At 36.5% G+C, this 23,041-nt stretch overlaps 1 protein-coding gene across 9 annotated transcripts in view; it reads right to left on the reverse strand.

Annotated features, from left to right (window-relative positions):
- The window catches only part of KALRN (kalirin RhoGEF kinase), a 554,985-nt gene that overhangs the window by 23,197 nt on the left and 508,747 nt on the right, over positions 1-23,041 (reverse strand). For 8 of the 9 annotated variants that reach the window (XM_087950195.1, XM_087950194.1, XM_087950193.1 and 5 more), the window contains 2 exons: positions 21,959-22,200; positions 19,694-20,709 (listed from right to left, as the gene is read on the reverse strand). In XM_087950195.1, coding sequence (XP_087806321.1) covers positions 20,458-20,709; positions 21,959-22,200 — 494 coding nt within the window. In that variant the 3' untranslated portion in view covers positions 19,694-20,457. Of the gene's footprint in view, positions 1-2,431; positions 2,604-3,675; positions 3,704-10,178; positions 10,239-16,211; positions 16,336-19,693; positions 20,710-21,958; positions 22,201-23,041 lie in introns of those variants that run through there. The other variant, XM_087950201.1, reaches the window with a different exon arrangement.

A 23,041-nucleotide genomic window follows, 5' to 3' on the forward strand; every position in this document is an offset into this window, starting at 1 on the left:
CAACTGATATATACTGCACCATATTTTCAGGAGGTTTCATGGATCAATTCAATTCTGATTTGGACTTTTCTTTGAAAAATGGTGTAAAAAATCTCCTTGAATTCTACTTGATACAGGGCATACACCAGTGATGGGATTCAATTTATTTACTACCGGTTCTGTGGGCGTGACTTGGTGGGCGTGGCTTGGTGGGTGTGGCCATGTGACTGGGTGGGCATGGCTCTTTTTTTTTTTTTGCTTTTTTGCAGTTGCCCCCCTCCACTCGTTTTTGGGGCCTTCTAGGCCTCAGAAGAGCTTCTGGGGAGGTGTTTTTGCTCCCAGAAGGCTCCTCTGAGGTTCAGGAATAAAAAAAATACAGCATGGGAGGGGCATGCAGCACCCCTCCACGCTCCGTTTTGGGACCTTCCTGGCCTCAGAGGAGCCTCGGGGGGGGGGGGGTTTGCTCCCCTAAGACTCTGGAAGACAAAAAATGGAGGGAGAGGCTGAGCCCTTCCCTCCATTTTTTGCCTCCCTGGACCTCAGTAAGGGGAATCGCAGCACAGCCGATCATATGAACAGCTGATTGTCAGGAAGGAAAAAAAAATACCTTAAGGGTCCAGCATCAGACGAGCGGGGCAAGCAAGCATCGGGAGCGTGGGGCAAGCGAACCAGCGACCGGGTCAGGGGCATGGCCAGCCAGAACTTACTACCGGTTCGGTGACCCACGCCAAATCCTTGCTACCGGTTCATTTGATCCGGTCACCACTGGTGTACACTGTTTTGAAGAAAGGTTGGGCATGTGACCAAACCTCTTCCTTCTTATGACTTCTTATGGCAAATTGTATGGCTTGATTGAGAAATTGATTAACACCTCTCTTAACAAAGAAATGTGGTGTTTTTTTTTTTGTATTTTAATGAAATACATTGGTGATAATAGACATGAGCTTCTATTTCTAGGATTTTTTTTTTCTTGAGATGAATTGTCTTAACTATCCGATTTCAATCTACCTGGTTTATATACTCTCCAACCAGTATAATGTGCAAATATGTCCATATTCAGTCTGTTGGATCTATTAATAGCTGTCACATTATTTGGGGAAATTTTAAGTAACGAGATCCTTTTAGTCGTTGTCTCCTGTTGCGGTCCAACATGCTTGCTGTTGGATGAGCTTGTGAAAATAAATTCAGATAATTTTTTTTTTTTAAAAAATCAGTTTTTAAATTCTAAACATTTTGATCTATTTTTCAAAAATACACTACTTCTTTTCACTGATTTATGAAATTGATTGCAATGATAAGGTACTCTGAGGACCACCAACTCCCTGCTATAGGAACAGGCAACTGTTTTGTCAATAGAGACTATAATTTATATTCTTTATAACAGAATATAAAGGTGCAAATAGAAGGTACCCAGGTTGTCTGCCTGTGATTACTTGTCATCGGATGTAACTTCTCTTGAAATACTGTTCACTTTTTTAATAAAAAAATTGACACAATAAGTAAGATAGGAATGGTAGCCAGCCTTTTTGAATCCCATTTCTGCAGCTTCCAAAATCCTTTCAGTTTTTCCAAGGTCATCTTGAGGTGGGAAACACACGAAACCTATTAATTAAGCTATCATTTCTACTATTTTTTTTTCCTAAAAGGAACACCTTCCCAAATCTTAAAAACACCTGGCCCTATCCAAGTAGGCATAACTCAACTTTCTCACTATTATTCAGCCCAAAACCAAAAATGACATCTGATGAAATCCAAGCTGAGCCGTGATGGCACAGTGGTTAGAATGCAGCATTGCAGGCTACTTCTGCTGACTGCCAGCTGCCAGCAGTTCAATTCTCACCAGCTCAAGGTTGACTCAGGCTTCTATCTTTCAGAGATCGGTAAAACGAGGACCCAAATTGTTGAGGGCAATTTGCTGACTCAGTAAACCACTTAGAGAGGGATATAAAGTCCTGTGAAGCAGTATAGAAGTCTAACTGCTATTGCTACTTATAGGTTTAACACATACAGACAAAATCTTGCTAGGCTGAGGAGTCTACTCTCAGCATGAACAATATACCCTGTGAACTATTAGGGAGGATCTGATGTCACCCTCTTTCTTTTACAAATAATATCTAGACTAAGTTGCCTCTTACTCCTCTGGAATGCACCGCCTCCCTCCTGGGGACCTTACCTGCTTACTATATTCCATCACAATATAAATTATGGTCTCTGTTGACAAAACAGTTGCCTGTTCTTATAGCAGGGAGTTGGATTTGCCCCCTGCCCCTATATCCCTCTTCACTGATGTGGGTTATGAAGAACTGAAGATCAGAAACGTTTTTAAATTTTAGTTTATGAAATTAACTTTCTTCCCTTTATTACAATTACACAGATTTGCTATATTGATTCAATAACCCCCTTAATCCATTCATTGTTTCAGCAGAATCCTGAACGTAAAGATTGAACATACCAGGAGGTAATCGTAATGGCAGCGGTGCTGCTGTCATTGTCAAGTATGTTTTGATCCGGTCCTTTCCAGGTGATGGTTGGTTTGGGCCGCCCACAGACTTTGCACTGCAACATTACGGTGTCTCCAAGTAAGCAAGTGATATCCACTAAGGGCACGAGAAACTCAGGAGCAACTGGAGTAAATGCCATACACAGAGACACATCACTCTCATGCGAGACATCAACGATTTTCATTTGAAATACTGAAACAGCTGTCAAGCAAGGAGTTGTGTTTTTTTGGTCCAAGAAAACTCCTGCTCCACAGAAAATAGGAAAAATATTCCTTCTTCCCATTTCTGAGGCATGTTTTCAGAAATGGGGAAAAGAGAACTCCTCAAAGAGCTTAGAAGATTTACCACCATGGTCTAAAGGATCAACTTTAGTATGAAGCACATTTTTTTCATAATACAACATTGAATTCTTATATATTAATATACTGCACATTTTAAATAAGATTTGTGATGAATTTCCTCATAAAACTGTGCTTGTAAATTTTTTGAAATAGATATGATTATAATCTGCCATCCAATCAATGTCAACTTTTAGTGACTACAAAGATTGTTTTTCTTCATTACAATCTATTCCTAATCTGGCCATTCAAGTCTTCCATTGGTTTTGAAATAGAATTATGGGATATATTTTCCCAATTATTTATACTTTGATTGGTTTTTATCTTTGTCATTTCTGGATATTTGGGTTGTTTTGTTGTTTTAAAAAAATGTAAGCAGCATGGGTGTTTATATTTTAATGAAAGGGCAGGTATACATTAATTTAATCAATAGCAATGTTAAGGGCAGATAGCAAATTTGTATAAATGTGATGCAAAATAAAAGCAAAAAACCCCCCCTCAGAATAATTTGAAAAGTGCTTAGCTGAAATAAATGAAATAAAATGAATTATAATTCGAACTACCAAATCTGAGCTGAAAAATTTTGGACACTGATTTCTGGATCTCTTTTCTGCCATTCTGTAGTTTACGGATTGTAGCAATTCATATACTGTAGTTTAAATTATATTATGGGGAAAGCAAAGTCAGTTTAATTGGTTCTCAAATATATTCTTTGGGACTGTAGTAAGAATAGTAGTAATTAGCATCATGCTTGTCATTATTGAGACAAAATTAATTTGGGAAAATAATATTATTTCCCTTTTCATTTTTTAAGCATGGAAAAATAAAGACTTGACAAGCTTATGTCTTTAACTCACCTTCCTGGATGAAATTTGGGTTGATGATCTGAAAAATATATACATAAGTACACACACACACAAGAAATAGAAAAGGTTTATTTAATTGGTTATTGTAAAAAGAAAACGCTCTCAGAGAGATATAAGTTTTAAAAATACTAAGGAACTGAAAGTACATCCTGAGAAGTCTCATTCTGAATGTTGTGTTTATTGTAACAGCCCCTTCTGACTGCTACATCAAGATTGCAGGATCCTTCAATCCTTCAATCTGGCATCTTGAAAAGATTTTTTAAAAAGCAGAAATGAGCTGGCATCATGAATGTACTTGTTTCAGAGGTGGGATTCAAATTTTTTTACAACCAGTTCTGTGGATGTGGCTTGGTGGGCGTGTCTTGATGGGTGTGGCATGGCTCGGTGGGTGTGGCTTGGTGGGTATGATAGGGAAAGGATACTGTAAAATCTCCATTCCAGAGGTGGTATTCAACAGGTTCTGACCAGTTCTGGAGAACCGGTAGTGGAAATTTTGAGTAGTTTGGAGAACCGGCAAATACCACCTCTGACTGGCCCTGCCCCATCTATTCTCTGCCTCCCGAGTCCCAGCTGATTGGCTGGCTCTTCTTTTGTTGCCCTGCACAGAAACGGAGCTGGAAAGCAGGTTAGTGGGGTGGGGAGGGAATGGGATTTTGCAGTATCCTTTCCCTGCCATAACCACCAAGCCACAACCATTGAGCCACACCACACCCACCAAGCCATGCCCCACAGAACCGGTAGTAAAAAAAATTGAATCCCACCCCTGCTCCATTCCCTCCCCACTTCTGGGGGAAGGTTACCCCCGGTTCTCCAAACTACTCAAAATTTCCTCTACCCGTTCTCCAGAACTGGTCAGAGCCACCTCTGAATACCATCTCTGATTTGTTTGTAAATGAACCATAGATTTACTGCCCATAATATTTGGTCTTTCCTCCCATTCACTTCCCATGATCAGCAGATTGTCTTCATGAGTGTCTGGGAATCAGATAATTTCTGTAGCTATTGGGAGTTCTAAAGGTGCTTTTTCAAGAGGCAACTGTACTTTGTTTTTCTTTGAAGATGTTTTGTTTCTCATCCAAGAAGCTTCTTCAGCTCTGACTGGATGGTGGGGAATGGATTTATACTCCTTGCAGATAGCTGGTCATCCCCAATCTTTTTAGAGAGTCATTGAGGCCCCTTGGAGGTTTGACTATGTCTCAGGGTCACCTGAATAGTGCAAATGGGTGAGGAGCCTTCTTGGAACTGCTGAAAGGACTCTGTTGTGGAGCTGTGCTTTCTGCAGGATATTTTCTGCCCTGGGTCCCTTCACTGTTGAACACAGGTGCAGGCTGTTGACCTCCAAGTGGCCTCAACAACTCTTTAAAAGAATGCAAATGGCCAGCTGCCAGCAAGAAATATAAATCCTTCCATTCATCCAGTCAGAGCTGAAGAAGCTTCTTGGATGAGAAGTGAAACATCTTCAAAGAGAAACCAGAAAGTCCAGTTGCCTCTTAAAAAAGCACCTTTAAGACAACCATGACCTGGATGACTGAGAATCTCCATAGGCATATTAGAGTTCTACAGCACTTTGGATTCCATTCCAAACAGGTAGTTTAAAGTAAGCAGGAGTTCAACAAAAGCTCTTTAAACCAGCTGTGATTTTTGCTGAGATCATGCTAAAGAACCTCTCTGGAATTAGTTCTGAAGTGCTGCAAAGCTCTAGTTATTATCTGATCATATTTAGCACTACATTTAATCCTCACACACCTAAAAATCACCTTGTTCAAATAGCAGATTAAGCAAAACAGTCCAGGACTCTAATTGTACTCAAGTGCTTTAGATAAAATAAGTAGAGCTTGCTCATCTTTAGTTCAGAAATCTCAGGTACTGCAGTGGTTTTGAATAAACTGGTTGTTTCAAAATCTCTCCATATCTGATTACTTCATGGCAATCCATTCTTTTTTTTGTCATTCTGTAGCACCATCAGAGACAGGATGATTTGCAAAGAAAGTGAAGATTTTTTTTTGTATTTGTACTTTGCACTTACTATCAGGACAAACCCGATGGTAAAAATTCTTTTACCTGTTTGTTAGAAATTCAATCTTACCCACTAGATTAGGACTTTTACTTATTTTGTACCTGAGAACCTTTGGGCAAAATCCATTAAACTCTAAATAATTTCCTTCCAATAAGTCTTCATACTGATCTGGAATTGTGTTCAAGAAAATGATAGTTTTAAAGTATGAACTATTCTCATGTAGTGTGTTCCTCTACTTGGTATTTATAAACTCACTGTGAGAACTACAAAAAGCCTAAAGACACACAAGGAAATTGCATTTATCAAAAATATCATACTTATTTGAAAAAAAGAAAAACCTGTGATAGAAACAGTCCTGGCCACAAGAGTATTTGAAATTTACAGTTAACACATTCAGCATTTCGCTTTAGCTTTTTAAATTAAATCTTTGATGAAGTATCTTTATCTAATATAATAAGATCCACCGGAAACAATCCAGTTTGTACAGAACTGTACCATTAGTGATATTGTAGCAAAAGCATTTAAACCCTAGGGTAGAAATTAGACTTGTTTCAGCAGCAGAGGGCATATATGTGCCAAGAATGGTTAAACTGTTACAGCAGTCCAATAAAAAATTATTTTATTTGATGATGCCCCTATTTCAATTAAGGCTTTTCCAGCTGGAAGTTTTTGGCCTTGTTGATTCAAGATTAATAGGCAGTGCTCTTTGTTACTGTTAGGTAATTATTAATAATCACAGTTAAGAAAGGGTGGGCAAATTATGACCAGGGGCCATTTACACTTCTTACACTTTTGTAAGAGTTGTGAAACTGCTTTCAAAAGGCAAACGGTCGAATAAGTTTACCTGTCCTTTAACTGCACATGTGTGATTAGTCACTCACATAATTTGAAAAAAATAACTACACCCAACCAACCCTGGACATTTCAGCTTTGCTCCTTCTGGGATCACATTGCTAAACTCCCGGTGGCTAAAACAATTACAGTATAATATTAATTCTGGTGACAAATAGGTTGCCCACTTTGATTAGAAAGGTCACATTCCAAAGGTTTATCTAAAAATGAAATGTTGATGACAAAGGAAGAACCTAATTATGGTATTTCTGCCATGAAAAATATTGGTGATGGGGTGAAGAAAAGATAAAATGGCAATCCTAATGAGGATGGCATCTTCCCAATCTTGATCATTTCCCCCAAATATATGATACAATTTAGGTTATAAATAACCTGATGTAGCCTCATCCCCACCTCTTTAGATGGTAATAAGTATTGTTTTAACTGTTCCAAAACATGGTAAGTCTTGCTTACTATGACACGGTTGAAATTTTGGGCCTTGGGGAGCCCCAAACAAGTAAGGCCTGGACATGGCCTCCAGGCTGAAGTTAGCTATCTCTTTTCTCCAGGTGTTCTCTTCCACCTATACAGGAAATTTGTTGTATTTTTCTCCCCACACATCAAACCGAATAAAATTGAATGGTTTTTGATCCACCAATGATGCTGAGTATCTTGTAGCTACTCTTGATAACATTCCTCTAAACAAACCCAAGCCCCAAGCCTTGAATATTTTTGGTTTCTGGGCACCTTAAATTGATTGCCTTTCTTTAATATTGCCATTCATTTTAATGGATTTTGACAAGCTATGTCATAACATATCGCCCACAATTCAGGCTGAAGCATGCAAACGCCAGTATGGAACACATATCTGCAGACTTAGAAACAAGTCTTACAGGTTTCAAAGGAATGCATTGACACTAGGAACCTTAGCACATTGAGGCAATTAAGTAGCAGCCTTTCATTCTGATTTATTAATGCTGCAAAATGGAATGTATTTCATAAATCATTTTCTTTGCAAAAAAACACTCAAAAGTTTATGAGGACCAAATCTGGGAAAGTTAGCAAAAAGAAAAAGAAAAGAAAAAAGCTAAACCATTGTGGAGTACTAATGAAGTAATGAAACATTGTGGAAAACTGTAGAAAAAAAATAAACTAAGGAAGCAGGAAAAGAGCTGTATTAATTTGCTTTAACCTGGGGAAGCTGTTGACAGTGGGACACACACATTTGCTGGAGATGAAATAGTTCTGTCTCTTCCACCCTGTCAGTCTACTGCTTGGATAGACTCAGTGAGGATCAACAATATGTTTTTAGTTGAGTTTTTCTTGCCCGAGGGCCTCCTGAGCATCAGATGAACCGTTCTTCACTCTTTTTTTTTTTTTTTTTACTACAAACAGCAGTTTCAGGAGCAAACAGTGGTTGAAAAAGTCACTCTTGATAAGAAAATTATCTGGGACTTCAATCCAGGTTAGGAAATAACCTTGCAAAACTCATATATTTCTTTAGAATTGCAACTGAATGGATTTTAAACATCTGTTCTTAGGCATCTGGGATGGTATGCTTGAGGTCATCAAATGTCAGTGTTTAAGGGCTGAGTTACTAGAACATAATGGGCATATTCCAGATTTAAAGCAAAACATAGTTTCTGTTTTATGTATACTCACTAGAAGACATAAACAATTAGCTGGGGAACACTACAGCATTACTAATTTAATGATTAGATATAGAGGAACATAATGGAGTGAGTTTCATGGAAGAATTAGGGCAGCTTTATGTACATCAAAGTAGCACCATAATCAACAGTGTTTTGAGGCAAGTTGGACAACACAAATATATAATGGACACTTTGCCAAAAAACAAATTGGTAGTGAGGGATTTGTTCTATTTTCATGGGGACAAGGTAAGAAAAATATGTGGAAAACTTTCTATTTGTGCTCACATAGAGTTTACTACTGCTGTAATACTTGAACAGCAGCAGTTTAAATCCTCTCCCTTGCCTCATCCAAACAAACATTACTGCTGCATCTTGTTTTGTTCCCTTTTTCTTCTTTGTTCATTGGCTTCAAACTTACATGAATGAATTGACAAAGCAGTAGCAATGGATATTCTATTAAAAGGCTTTTAAAAGAAACTATAATTGCAAGGCACAGCAAGTACTCTGATATCAGCATTAGTATTGCTTAGCCAAAAGTAAACACAGGAAGGAAGTGGGCACGTAGGACTTCAGGGCTGGCCTATGTATCACCTGAAATCCACAAATCTAGCTTTTATTTATGAATTGGTAAAGGAATACAGATTTTAGGCATTCTAATATATTAAATATTAGGACTATGCTAATATATTAAATATTAGGACTATTAAAAAGAAGTCTTCTACAATGCAAAAGAATTTAGCTACATCATTACTGGACTTTGTGGGTATGAATAGATTTTTGTACATATACCCAAGCATTGTGAAGTACCTCTTTGGAAGGATTTGCATAGTCCCATTAAATATTAGTGAGATCTCTTTACCTGTATGCTCTACAGGCATCCCAAACATGTTAATTATAAAAGTCTAATATTCTTATGTTTTCCAAATGGTTTGAGAACATTAGGAGCACTTTCACATCATTGCAAAGTGGTTTTCTGTAGTATTTTTCCCCCAATAACAAGCGCTTCATCTCTAAGCTCAGACAGATGCTTCATTTCTAAAAAGACTTGCTTAATGATGTGTTGTTGTCTAGAACAGGGGCCTCCAACTTGGTAACTTTAAGACATCTAAACTCCCAGAATTCCTCAGCCAGCATGGCTGACAGGGTAATTCTGGGAGCTGAAGTCCACAAGTCTTAAAGTTGCCAAGATTGGAGACTCCTGATCTTTTCCATTTTTCCTCACTTCTGGGTTTTAATCTATGTGCTTACATATTGTAATGTTATTGTTTACTTATTATTCAACTATTTTCAGTGGAAAGGATCTTTTGCAATGCAGAGTCTTCTAAGCGATTAAGTAACTTCACGTTCAATATCTTGTACCAGAACTCAGGGATTCCCAAGAAAGCTTTAACTACTTGATATATGTCTTCTTATAGCACTTTTGTCCTTAGTACTCATTTATCAGCAGTTGCATTTCACTAGAACATCAAGCACTTCTGATTGCTATTGACCTTGTTTTAAATACTGAAGTATCATGGTTCTTTATTTATTGCAGTCGGATCAAAATTCTAATTAATAGATGTCTCCCATTACATATTATTTAGCATATCATACTGTCTCATTCAAAGTTGGATCAGTGGAACCAAGAAAGTGAAAACCGGTTGTATTCGTAACAGTTGAGGCATTAATTGTACATATTGACGTGTTAGCTTACAGTGGAAGTTCCGGATTCATTTACAGAATGAATCTTTCCAGAATGAACTCAAGACAATTTGGTAACTTATATGTAATTCTCACATTGATGTAGGATATTGTTAAAATTAAATGAGAGATAGTTTGCTGTCTAAGATCTTCTGTCTGGGACAGGCACTCCACTCTGAATCTACAGTATATTACAGTCACCCTCTAGTTTAGACACCAAATTTTATAGATACTATTTCAAAACAGGCATACAATTCTCTGGGGAACTTAGTACTGGGTTCGAGAGAGGGAGGATAGAAAGGATCATGGTCTACCTCCATGCTAGTGTTGGGGTCAAGGTCATCACATTCTGACTCTTCTGAACTGTTTGTCTCCTTTTGAGCAGCATGGAGAAAAAAGAACAGAGTTTTGATCAGCAGAGAGATTAAAGAGAAGAAGAGCAGAGCAATTAAGAGCAACATAGAAATGGCCACCGATAACTCAAAAATACTTTCCAACAGAAAGTCACTAGGTGCAAGCAATACCATACTGGGCAAAATAAAAGGAAAAGTGTCTTTAAGTAATTTTGGAAAAACACATTAATGGAAGCAGCACTATGAAACACAACTTCTGCTATATCAGCTTTCCCATTTGGAAGGGCTCTTGGAACCTGGCTGACAAAATTATATCTAAATAGCTTTTCCCATCCAATTCTGGCAAGTAAATAAGAATTCTGGAGGAGTCAAGGGTCTAGTGCTTCATTCAATCTTTTGGGATGTCTTTTTTTTTTTTTTTTTTTTAGAATTTCAGCCATGTGTATCAAATGTCAATCATTAATTTTTTTTTGCATGTTCTACAACTGTAAGAAACTTGAACAGCCCAGAATTCTGAAGTGAAGCCAGTTTGAAAAATCTGAATGTCATTTTCTGATTTTGTATTTCTTAATTCCCACTTAGATAACTGTAAGCGCACAGCAGAAAGTAGCACACTTGCTATGGCACTGAAGGGCATTCTTCCTCCATTCACTGGATTGATTGTTTAAGGAGGGAGGTGGCCACCAAATATATCTTACCCCATGCTCTATCAGTGTTGACAGACTTGATCATCCTTTGGCAGAACACACACAACACCAAAACAGACACAACTGGATCTTGAATTTGGGTCCCCTCCCACCAAAGACATTGATAGGATTCATCCATAACGCGAGGTCTCTTCAATCACCATAAATGCTCATGAGATTTACAATATATAAAGAAGGGGAGGCATGACCTATTATATTATCTGTTCAAAAGAGGATTTGCTTTCAGTACTTGGATGCTCTGTTGCTTTTTAGCTTTATTTTGAGGACTAACATTCCATGTTGTGTTCAAATAGCTGTTCTGAGCATGTTGTGTTAGAAAAATATATGTCTAGATTTCTACTTGACATTGTTAAGTAAGTGGGATAGCAGCCCATTCTGATCGCTATCAGTCAACAGCTGAAGAAAGATTGGCCAAGCAATAATTTAAATAATGTTGAAAACATTACACAATTTCTATATGGAAAAAAAATGGTTCCATTGTTTTCTCTTTGAAGTGATCTCGGACAATTTTTCTGCAGACTGGGTAGGAGGGTAGCAATTGTGTGCAAATAATTTAGGGAGCACAAGATTCCCCCCACCTGTTTTCTATGCTAGAACACTGGACAGCATCCAAGTTTTGTTTCATAGCATAGAACAGTTAAGCCAGTTTTGTTTGAATTTTGTTAGGACGCTGTCAACTCAGACAGCAAAAGAAAACATTTCAGAAAAGCTGTTTTCTAAGCTTGAAATGGAAAAATATTTCCTGTGTTATGCATCTCTCTCCTTTGTTTTTGTTTTTTTTAGCAAAAATCACAAATCCAAATTAACTTTAAGAAATAGTAACAAAGAGTTTTGTGGCACCTTACGACAAATGATATAGAGTCCATAGCTGGAATTAGTATTTTAAACTGCAATTTTACATAACATAGTTGAGATAGGAAAGTAAATAAAAGTACAGTCAAGAGAAGACAATAGATCTCATCCAACAAAGCTACCTGCTGCCAGGGCTTTTTTCATCCATGGTCCAGAAAACCTTTTCCACTGACAAAATGGACAAGAAGCAATTCTGATTGTCTGTTCCACTGAAATCTTTGTGAGTTCCTTCGATTAAACAATGGTGGACCACCTGAAAGCAGGCCTGCTATGTAGCAGTGTGTGCCTTCTGGAATGAGGTTCTTCCAAAGATATGATTTAGAAAAGCCATGAAGAGAGCGGGCTCTTCAACCAGGTGCAAGGGAGATTTCTCATTTCAATCTCTCTGATCTGTTGCACTTGTCACCTTTTATTAATTTTATTGTAATTTGTTAACTGTGAGTCTCCACCCGGGTTATTGAGAATTCGGCAGCACACTACATAGATAGATAGATAAATAGATAGATGGATGGAGGGAGGGATGGGTGGATGATCTGTGTGTTTCTGGGAAGTGGTGAGAATTTGCAAATCAGCCATCCAGATCCCAAACTCCCTCTTCCCATTTTACGAGTAAGAATAATTTGAAGAAATTCCTGCCAATGTAAGAAAATTCTTAATCCAGTTCATTCACAATTACTTTATTGATAAAGCAATTCTGACAAATTACAAGATTATTTTATCAAAAATAAAATGTTTACCCATCTAAACTTTCAATTTTGGTAGATCATGCCAGAATAATAATGGAATTAATAATCTTGTCAAAATTATTCTTTAACAGTCTGGGTATTAGCAGTGGATAATACTTCATTTCTTTTCACTTTAATGTTTATTTAATATTTGATATAATTGCTTTGTATTATATGCTATATGGGATCTTAAAAGCCACATGATCAGAATAATACATATTGGTTTTGAAAAAAATGGGATTAAACAAAACGTTGTCCTCTATGTAGAAAAGATAACTTTATATTTAGTGTTAGGAAAAACACTCCAAATCTTATATGCTCTTTTACCTTGCTGGCACAGCATTTATTATTTAGATCTAAAGTGCTTAAAAATAAATTTAAAAAAGAACATTTCTGCAAAGGATGAGTAAATTTAAATGTACTAGAACTATTAGCTAGGATTTAAATATTGTACTCTGATATATATGAATTTGTTTTCTTGAAAGTTATAATCTTGGTTTAAATCAGAAGTGGGATTTTAATGGAATGCAGTAAAGTGAAATGATGATAAACACTAATGATTCATAGTACTTTCCGGTTGATAAATATTTTCCATCTCTGTGGAACTGTAAATATCTATTTGTTTTTACACAGATGGCATATTTGAAATTGTTCAGATAAAATAGGGTTCCTCTTGTCTTTCAGGGGAGGAATTCTGCAAGAATGGGGATTGTTGCAATTGCACGGATTCTTCCTTCACCCCAGTTATGAAAAATACAGAAGTTCTATCCCAGTTTATAGCAATTACAACAAATAGAAATACATGTATTTCTATTTCTTTCTAACATCTGTTACTTCCATGAAACAATGCAAACACAAACCTGGGAAAGATTAATTAAAAAAGAAAGTAAAACACATTTGTTATAAGAACACAAGTTAAAATTTGCAATATCCTGCTGAATGAAGTTGAATTTGGATAAGAACTTTCTGTGACATAGAAACAGAGATCTGCTTAATTTTAGAACAGGATTTAAAGGGGGGGGGGAGAGAGAAGAAATACAATATAGAGATAGGTTCTATTTATACCATTCTCCCAGAATGTACGTTTTTGTTTTGTATCAAGTCTTGTTCTGGTATCAAAAACAAATAGTGTCAAACATCAATGTTCAAGGAAGTTTATAAAGGAAACACACATTTATAAATTATGGTTCAATAGCATCTGCATAAGACAGGGGTCTTCAAACTTGACAGCTTTAAGACTTGTGGACTTCAACTCCCAGAATTCCTCCTCCAGTCATGTTATCTCAGGAATTCTGGGAGTTGAACTCCACAAGTCTTAAATTTGCCAAGTTTGAAGACCCTTGGCATAAGACCAGTGGTGCAATTCAAATATTTTTACTACCAGTTCTGTGGGTGTAGCTTGGCAGGGGAAGGATACTGTAAAATCTTCAGTCAGAGATGGTATTTGCCGATTCTCCGAATTACTCAAAATTTCCACTACCGGTTCTCTAGAACTGGTCAGAACCTGCTGAATACCACCTCTGCATAAGACATAAGACAATCCTGAGAATATGGGCAAAGAATTGATAACTTGGAACAATAGTTCAGTTGTTCAAGCCTCATTCATTCCTAATCTATCCTATCAGGTTTTTAAGTTATTAAGAATTGACTCTTAATTGCCTGATCCAAGTTACTGTTGAAATAAATGCCAGAAGATATTCTGGGATATGACAGCTGGTTTCAGTGCTCTTGAGGTTCTTTACTCAGTGTAACATATGGCAAGAGAAAGTGTGAAAATCTAATTCTCATGAATGTCACAATGGATAGATTTTACTCAAATCTCTTAAGAATTTTCTCCCTCACATTTGAATAACAGTACAAACTTTCAAAAAGATAGCAGGTGATTTGATAATAGTTTTATAGTGTTTATTTTTAATTGCATTTTTTCAGCTCACTTGGAATCTGTGGATCTATCAGAGTAAATCTTTGACTGGGCATTTCTTAATCTTTCTCTCCTCTATAGTATGGACTAGATCTAACAATAGAAAAAATGGACAATTCTATTGAATCCATATTTTCTGGATTGAAGTATCTATTGAATACAACTCATATGCTATTTAAATTATACAACTGCACAAGACAGATTACATCAAACAATATATGTCAATTCTATTGAGATAGGAAAAGGGAAAGCTGCAGTTTTCCACCTCTCCAGGCCTCACGAAAGTTTTCAAAAGGGTGATGGTGATATTACTATTACTATTGTTACAAATCAATCCACTGCAGGATGAAAGCATCTTCAATGATAGTTATGGACTACACACTATCATGTCAATCTAGTGCAGGTTGATAGATGTATGATTTTGTACTTCTCAGGCTAGAGTGGAGCGTGTACAGTTGGTCCCAAATCATCTAACCAGCTTCCATATCCTGTTTCTAGTCCAGCATATAACATCACACTAGTTCTCTTTCAAAGGTATATCAAACTATACATACTTGTTTAATGAAGAATTACCAAGTTTGGGCTATAATATAAACAAACAAAATTTGTTGGGCTATAACATAAACAAACCAAAATTTAATGGAAATAGGTACCATTGACAGCAGTGATGTCTTCTGTATTTTTTAGTTGCCATCAATAGCTTCTAACCAATTGAATTGGGGACAACAACAGGAGGAAGAAAGTTTGTTGTTTGTCCCCGCTACTATCTCTTAAGCTATGTGCATGTATACATCCAAACTAGACTGTGTTGTTTCTCTGTGTCATATATGTGGGTACATGCACATATATGTGTTTATTTATTTAGTCATGTGTGGGTAGTTTATATTGGAGGTTGTGACCCTTTGAGAGTTGTATGCAACGAAATGTCATTTCAATGTATGTCGATTAGTGTACAAAGTGACAATAAAGTTATTCTATCTATCTATCTATCTATCTATCTATCTATCTATCTATCTATCTATCTATCTATCATCTACCTACCTACCTGGGATATAAGTGGGAAGTTATTTGAATTCTTTCTACAAAGGAGATAAAAATTCCGGGTGTGTCATGCCAAAGTCAGGAGAAAAAACTGGAACATTGCATATCCAGCTCAGAGTCGAAAAATAGGAGAAACACGCGACTTTTCTTTCTCATCTCCAATTCTTAGAAAGCAAAAACTGTGTTATGAAAGCTATAATGCCATATAAGACCTTAGGCAAACAAAGGAGCCCTACCAAATCATTTTCCTGTACTGCATTACTCCATTCCTCAAGTTTTCTTATCTCTTATTTTTTTAAAATGGTGAGAATGTATTTACAATAGTTCCTGTTTAGGCTGCATGCTTTGGATCTATTCAACTCTTGTGAACTTTTACCACACGTATATTTGGGATGCTATTAAAAAAAACAACTACTGAAAGTAAAGTACTACTTGCCATCTGGGCACATATACATGCATGCACGCACGCATACGAGCACACACAGACATTCGCTCTACTTACAGTTTTGGATGCCAGTGGTGAGGAGAAAAAAGCTGTGCTGTAATCCTGCATGCAAACGCCGGCCAGAATGGCTACTACTACCAAAAAGTAAAAGAAATTAAAAATAAAAGCAAAACAAGGAAAAACAAAAAAACAAAAACAAAAAACAAAAGCCAGATGTCACCCCCTGTCCACAGAGAGGATGTTGCAGGGGGAGTGAGGATGAGAAGCAGTAGGCAGCGAACAGCTTCAGATGGCCTTACTCACTTTAACAGAGACTTTGTTGCCCAGAATATCCTTGGGTTTACGTAGGCCATTGGCTTCCGTTTTGCCACTGCTTTCCTTTTCCGCCCGCTTTCTCATGCGCAGGGTATGCCATGAACATGACTTCCTGTTATACCAAAAAATGCACTAATCAAATAGCAGGTCTTAGTAGGAAGAGGAAGGGATGTGGAAAGGCAAGGAACATACATGTTCTGAATCTCTGCAGCTCTTCCCAAGGAGATGGAAGCCACCTGCAATATGTCTACTTGGATATACATATTCAAACCTGAAATTCAAACTATTCTAATATAGTTGTTATTCCTGTTGGAACCCAAACATTATCTTTAAAATACAGATGAAAAGCAAACTGTATAGTTAAGACTGGTAACATGCAAAGATTTAGTACTAGATACAAATACAAATAAGAAGTATTGGAATAGAAAGAGAAGTCTGTGTGCTCCCAATATGGACAAATAGTTCCATATTCCAGAGTTCAGTGCCACATTCCAAACATCAAAAGTTCAATTGCAATTTTATTAACAGAATTGGCTATTTCCTGGTGCAACCTTCATTATGCTTAGCTTTCCTAGTGTTTTACTCCCACCTGCATTTGATCAGTCCAGTGTCAATAATGTTTTGCCAAAAAAAAAAAAACACCCTTCTAAATAAGACGTAATTAAATTGGCTGTGTTCATATTGTGCGATGGTAAGAATAAAGTGGTTTGACACCAGTAAGAAGCTTTTCTTTGGGATGGGGAAGTAAGAGACAAAACAACATGAAAGGCAAAGTGGAGAAATACAGAATTTAGTTCATCAAAACAATATATGAAAGTATATATTTATAAGTAGGGTTTTAATTTTTAGCAGAAATTATATTCTTCAAATTCCAAATATATTTGTAGGTTTGAGAAGTGCGCTGAAATGAAAAGAAATACTTAAACAAAAGGTTAAGTAGCCTGCTATTGTGCCTTCTTCATGCAGGATTAGAATGACATACTATACAAATAGGTGATTCTGCCTGGCGTATTACAATTGTCACAAGAGCAATAGTGTAATACTATAGCAGCAAGCATGCAAAATAGTAGGCAGTAAATGCTATGCATATGCACCTAGGATCTATGATTAGAACAGTATACAAATGTACATGAATTAAAAAAAATCTTTTTCAGCTATTTAATAGCACCTCTAGTGAAAATGAATGACCATATGAGGATTGTTCCAATCTTGCAACATAACACAACCATGTTTAGGTCAAAGGCTGCACTAAATTTTCAAATGGTGTGCTGAGTGGGTCCTGTATTTCTAAGCAGACAGAGTCAAGGCAAGAATGAAATCTAATCTTAAATCAATTATATATAATTAGAGTACTCCACTGTCAGCCCCACAATGTGGACCAAACCAATCACAAATCAACTCCACATGAAGGCCAAAGCTACTTTTATTAATAATTGGCTATAATAACAGAATCTTGTAAGTTTGGCTAGGCTTTTCTCCTGCATCCTCCTTTAGTTCATGTGAATGAATACTTATAGGTTGTGCTGGGGCTTTAAGAAATGTCTCTTAAGCAGCTTATATCTTGTGGTATTTACTGTAAAAAAGTTTAGACTTTTTTTTGCATTTTCAATAGGTACATTCACTGAATGAATGGAGTTGTGTAATTCTCTCTTTTCTCTTGCTTTTCCAGCAGCAGGTCTGTAAATGCAATATATATAACTAGGACTATGAGCCTGTTCTTATAATATGCAGTTAACGTGTGTACTAAAAGTATTTGAGGAGGGCTTTTGATAATAGATCTCATAAAAATATTTCAAGATTACAGCTGAGTTCAATATCCATCTAAGTACAAAAGTCCAGCGGGAAAAATGAAAGTATTATTAAAGAAAGTAAAACAGGTGAAAGTAGATGGGTCTAGAACCTTTGCTTAAGAGACTCTTTCTGTTTAAATTTGCAATAGTAACAAGGAGGCAAAGATTCTCAATTTCTAGTATACATTCAGATAAGGCCCATCTCTGAAACAGGATGCACAAAACATTACATGATTTCATTGCCCTTTCACCATTCTACAATAATATGAAATCTTCACCTAATAGCTATAAATGACATGTGCAAAGCTGCAAGTAATTTCATGGGCTTTTAAAAAAACATTAACTGAAAAAAATCTCCATAATCCAAGACATTTGAGCAATATTTGAATTCAGGTTTGGTATAGCCTTCTACCAAAGCCTGTATCAATAACCTTAAGTTTTACACTGACAAATTTCCTTACACCGTCATTTATTTTTGTTTCACTTTGTGTATGTGTGTGTGTGTGTTTGCCTTCTCTGTATATTTGTTCCCTAGCATGAGTCTCATTGCATTTCACACTCATCTCTTATTTCACCATCTTTGGTATTTATTATGTCTGCCTGGTAAGTCATGCTTTATTTTCAAAGCTTCGGTGTTTGTCTCATCATAGCAGAGCAGTTTTATTCCTGAAAAGTTGCTGCTGTAAAAAATGACGCCATTTTCTCTATAGCAAGACATTAAGGGGCTTAGAGGAAGCCACCGCTGTGCAGGAATAGCATTTTTAAGTCAATTGCTATCATATATGAAGCGGTCCTAAACAGACTAACTTATGGGAGCAATTAGCGCCACATCTTACCATTCTCAGGAACTCTATTTATTGGGCTGTTACTGAGATTTAAGCAGCTGTCAATTCAAGTCTAATTACACACAGTTGGCAAGACTCCACCTCAGAGGTTCCCCAATGATCACTTCGGTGATTCTTTAGCATTATCCTATGAACGGGAGGGCCAAGTATTTCACACGCTGCCAATTTCTAGCTATGCTCATGGGATGTGCAGACTGACTAGACCATATAATTCTGCCACTGTCAGACCACTCTCATTAACACATTATTAATCATTTATACATAAATGATTAGGCTTTGCTTCAAAGGCACATTCTCTTTTTCTTCTTGGTTTTTAATCATGGATATCACTGATTCTTCCTTCTTATCAAATTTCGTCCTGGGTTGAAAGAGAAATCCTGTTTGGAGTTGAACTTGGTTAGTATCTATGAAAAAGCAAGAGTAAACAATGGCTAAGGGCATATCTGCAACTGGTATGGTTTTGTCCCTATTATAATTAATAGTATAGCTCTTGGGATGACAGCATCAGAACCAGGCTTAGTGATTTGTGGCAAGGAACACGTTATCGTATTTCAGCATTTAAACCACAATATTGAAATATTTACCACTGGCAAAATCAAGTTTTGGTGACTTTGTGTGAGAAAACTGATACTGGTTTGACAACTGCAGGTGTAAAAAAACAACAACAGTTTTTTTATGGAAAAGGATTGTACCTTTTGTATTTAATATCAAAAAAAAAAAAAACATTTTCTTGCATTTAGTCATTTCAAATTAACAAAATGACAAAAAAATTGGAAAGAGTATTTCACATTTCATTAAATTAGGAACAAAACATAGAAAGAAAAAAAGAACTAAAGAGGGTCAGAAATTGGTCCTTTTATAATCTTCTCAAAACATGCTCATAGTGAAAATTTATTTTACATATTTAAAATAGTACATTTAAAATTATTAGTTACATTACAGGTACAATGATGAACATTGCGACTATCCATAATATTGCACAATCTGACTTCAAATATGGGATTTTTTTTAAATAGTGCAAAATACTTTTTACAGGAATGTACTGCAAAAGGGATTTATCAAACAAAATTTTTTTTATACAAAATATGCGAACAGAAAAAACAAAACAAAATGAAAATGTTACAAACTGTACAAGAAATTGCCATAGACAACATAAAATCTCTTCCTTGAGAAGCAGGACTCAAGCCAGTAGAGGAGAGCAATGTTTGTTTTGTTTGTTTCTCTCACACACATATATACACACACACCCTTTCACATTCACATATGTGCGTATGGTTCTACACACATACACACACATGTTATTTAAACACAAGATAAATAGAAATCCAGTCAATTAGGTCCATGATTAGGAAAAGATGGAGAACATAAACCATGTTTTTTAAACTGTCTATGGATTTTAATATTTTATAAATTATAAGGGGAAAAACACACACAAAAAACCCCCAATTATCCCAAGATGAATACCCCATGCTGTGTTATCAAGCATAGTTTGTTCCAATGGCACTGAAGATCTAAGGAAACAGTAGGAAAATCCTACCATTTGTGTTTAATTTTTCCTCAAAAATCCACATACTGCTCCCTGGGAATCCAACACAGCACTTACTTTATGCTTCCGTCGCTACTATCTGTAGTTGATTTAGTGAGGGGAGCCAAGATATTTCCTGGGATCCATCCTTCTGCTGCTGGTGAGTGGTCATTGGCAGGCTGGTATACAAGGAACATGTTCTGCTGGTTAATGGCAAGTACTTGGACCACTTCACCTTGGTTGACACAGATCTCATTCTCCTTTAATGCATAGTAATCTTTGATGACCACCATAGAAGAGGTTCCATTGCACCCACCCAAGTCATTCTGAAGAGGAAACAGAGAGAACACCAACAAGAAGATAACTCTGGCATAATGTTAACTTTTCATCACCGTCCTCTTGTACCTCTTGCCTTCCAGCAAAAAGGCAACTAATAGGCTAGACAAATCACTCCTTAAATACTGAAGCAGTATTTTATCCACTGATACAAGATAAGGTACTGACACATTAATTCTTTTAGGGCCTTAAGAGTGCCACAAATCAGACTGAAAAAAACAAACAAAAGGGGAATACAAAACCCACTGAAATTAATGGAATCGATACAATTTTGCTTGGACCATTAACATCGAACTATATAGTAGTAATTTCAGAAATAAAGGCCCAGTATGAAAGCAATATTGTATTTTCAAATCTCAAATTTGAATCTGAGCATATGTTGCTATTAAAAAGATGTCCAAAGCTTGTTTGTTTTTTAATTGCCTGGACACCATTCAAGTACCAGTATTATCTAGGACACAAAGGAAAGATTACTGAGTGCCAATATTGAGTAGAACTAAGGCTACATTTTTATCCTTGCAATTCAAGCAAATCAGATGAGGCAAAATCTAAAGCAAATTACAATACAATGTTGGCTGGAACATTTAAGCTATTATGTTTCATGTCCCTTATTTATTAATCTTTTCAGTTGATCAAAGCTGAAATTCTCATCTGCTCTGGCACTCTGGGAGGCAAAGTGCATGAATTCCCAACAGCTTGTTGCTTAAATTCACGTCTAAAGATTCACAGAAGAGGAGAATAATTTTGAAGGGAAACTGGGTGGTTGCTCAAAAGGCCACCTTTCCTTATACCACTTCTTCAAAAGAGGCCGCCAAAAAGTGTAAAGGCATGAATAAACATTTGTTTAATGATTAATGCCTAATGTTTGCCAACAGGTAGATTGCTTGCTTTTTAGCAGTTTTCTTTCATTTTTCATACAGCGGGATGTTAAGTCTTTCCTTAACATCCCTCCATATCTTCACTATGATAAAATAAACTTGCATATTTTTAGTTTAATGAATACACAGAGCATATATTATATATTTACTGTACAGCCTGGTTTACGTAATAAATTTTGTTGAGTTTGGTTTGGAATACTCTGCTATGTGAAGTCAACTATTGTAATTTGTCATACGGATTGGTGAATTGTACAAGCAAATATGGATTCTTCAAAAAACAATGGTTTATTGTGTCTCAGCTTCTTCCTCCACCAACCAGATCAACAGGTAGCCAAATTTAGAATGGACGTGGTTCCACTACCTTGCTCTGTTCATATCTGTCCTCAGGCTGGTGCTGTTCATGCCCTGTGTTACCATTGGAGGTAGATATCTTCAGAGGTGGAAGCGATGGATTGCGCATTGTAACCTTTGAAGTTTTATCAGGTCCTACAGGTCCTGAGGAATAGGGTCTGGTGATGGGCTGAGGTGCCCGGCTGGTCTGGGGCCTCATTACAGCTGAGCTGCTGCCTTCTTTCCGCTGATACTCTATTGGAGACTGTAATGCTACAACAGAATATGATATGTTACAGCAGGCCCCTCCATCTATCACATCATGAAGCAAGAATGGGTCACAAATGACCTTTGTAAATCACTGAAAACCAGTGGCAGAATTTTCCATTTTTTTCCTCAAAAGAAAACAAAACAAAATTTATATTCCTAGTTTCCAGGACAGGTCTACCGCATACAATTTCCCTATAATATTTTTAAAAATAGTATCACAAATACAACTGAAAGCTAGTCAGTCGTTAGTTTAAAAACAGTTGGAAATCTGAAACCTTTTCATTAGGAAGAGGAAGGAGCAAGTTTCAAAACTCCATGAGCAAAGAAAACAGTGCTATAGCTTTGGATATTTCAGGTCTCATGAAGAGTTGCCACAGGCTTCTCCAATATTCTAGCTTTACAGCCCAAAGGACAAAAGAGCAGAGGCAATTATGCATCCCCTAATTACAAACATATATAGAAATTTGTTTTACATGATAGTGACACCCTTTAAGTCTGTTCAATAGTATCATTGTATAAAATATGAAACTTGGAATCCTACATGAAACTTATTAAAGAAAAGCATGTTGTACTATTTTAAACTAGTATTCTGTAAAACTTAGAAGGGTCCAAATGAGGAAGAAATCATATCAATGTCATGCTATTACTGAATGATGAGATATGTGCCAGAAATAAGGGTGAAGGCTTCTACCATGAGAAATGAAAAAGTTCTGTCATTTTCCCTACATACTCCTGGTTGAAGTTAAAATGAATAAATGAACTATTCTACAACTTTGTGACTATTTAAACTCTATGCAAATAATCACCCAATAAAGAGAGGGTTGCCTGTAATATTGAAATAAAG

The sequence above is a fragment of the Notechis scutatus genome, chromosome 1 (assembly GCF_049901735.1).
Source record: "Notechis scutatus isolate UNSWTSFEM ecotype Mainland chromosome 1, rNotScu1.2, whole genome shotgun sequence".
NCBI lineage: Eukaryota > Metazoa > Chordata > Lepidosauria > Squamata > Elapidae > Notechis > Notechis scutatus.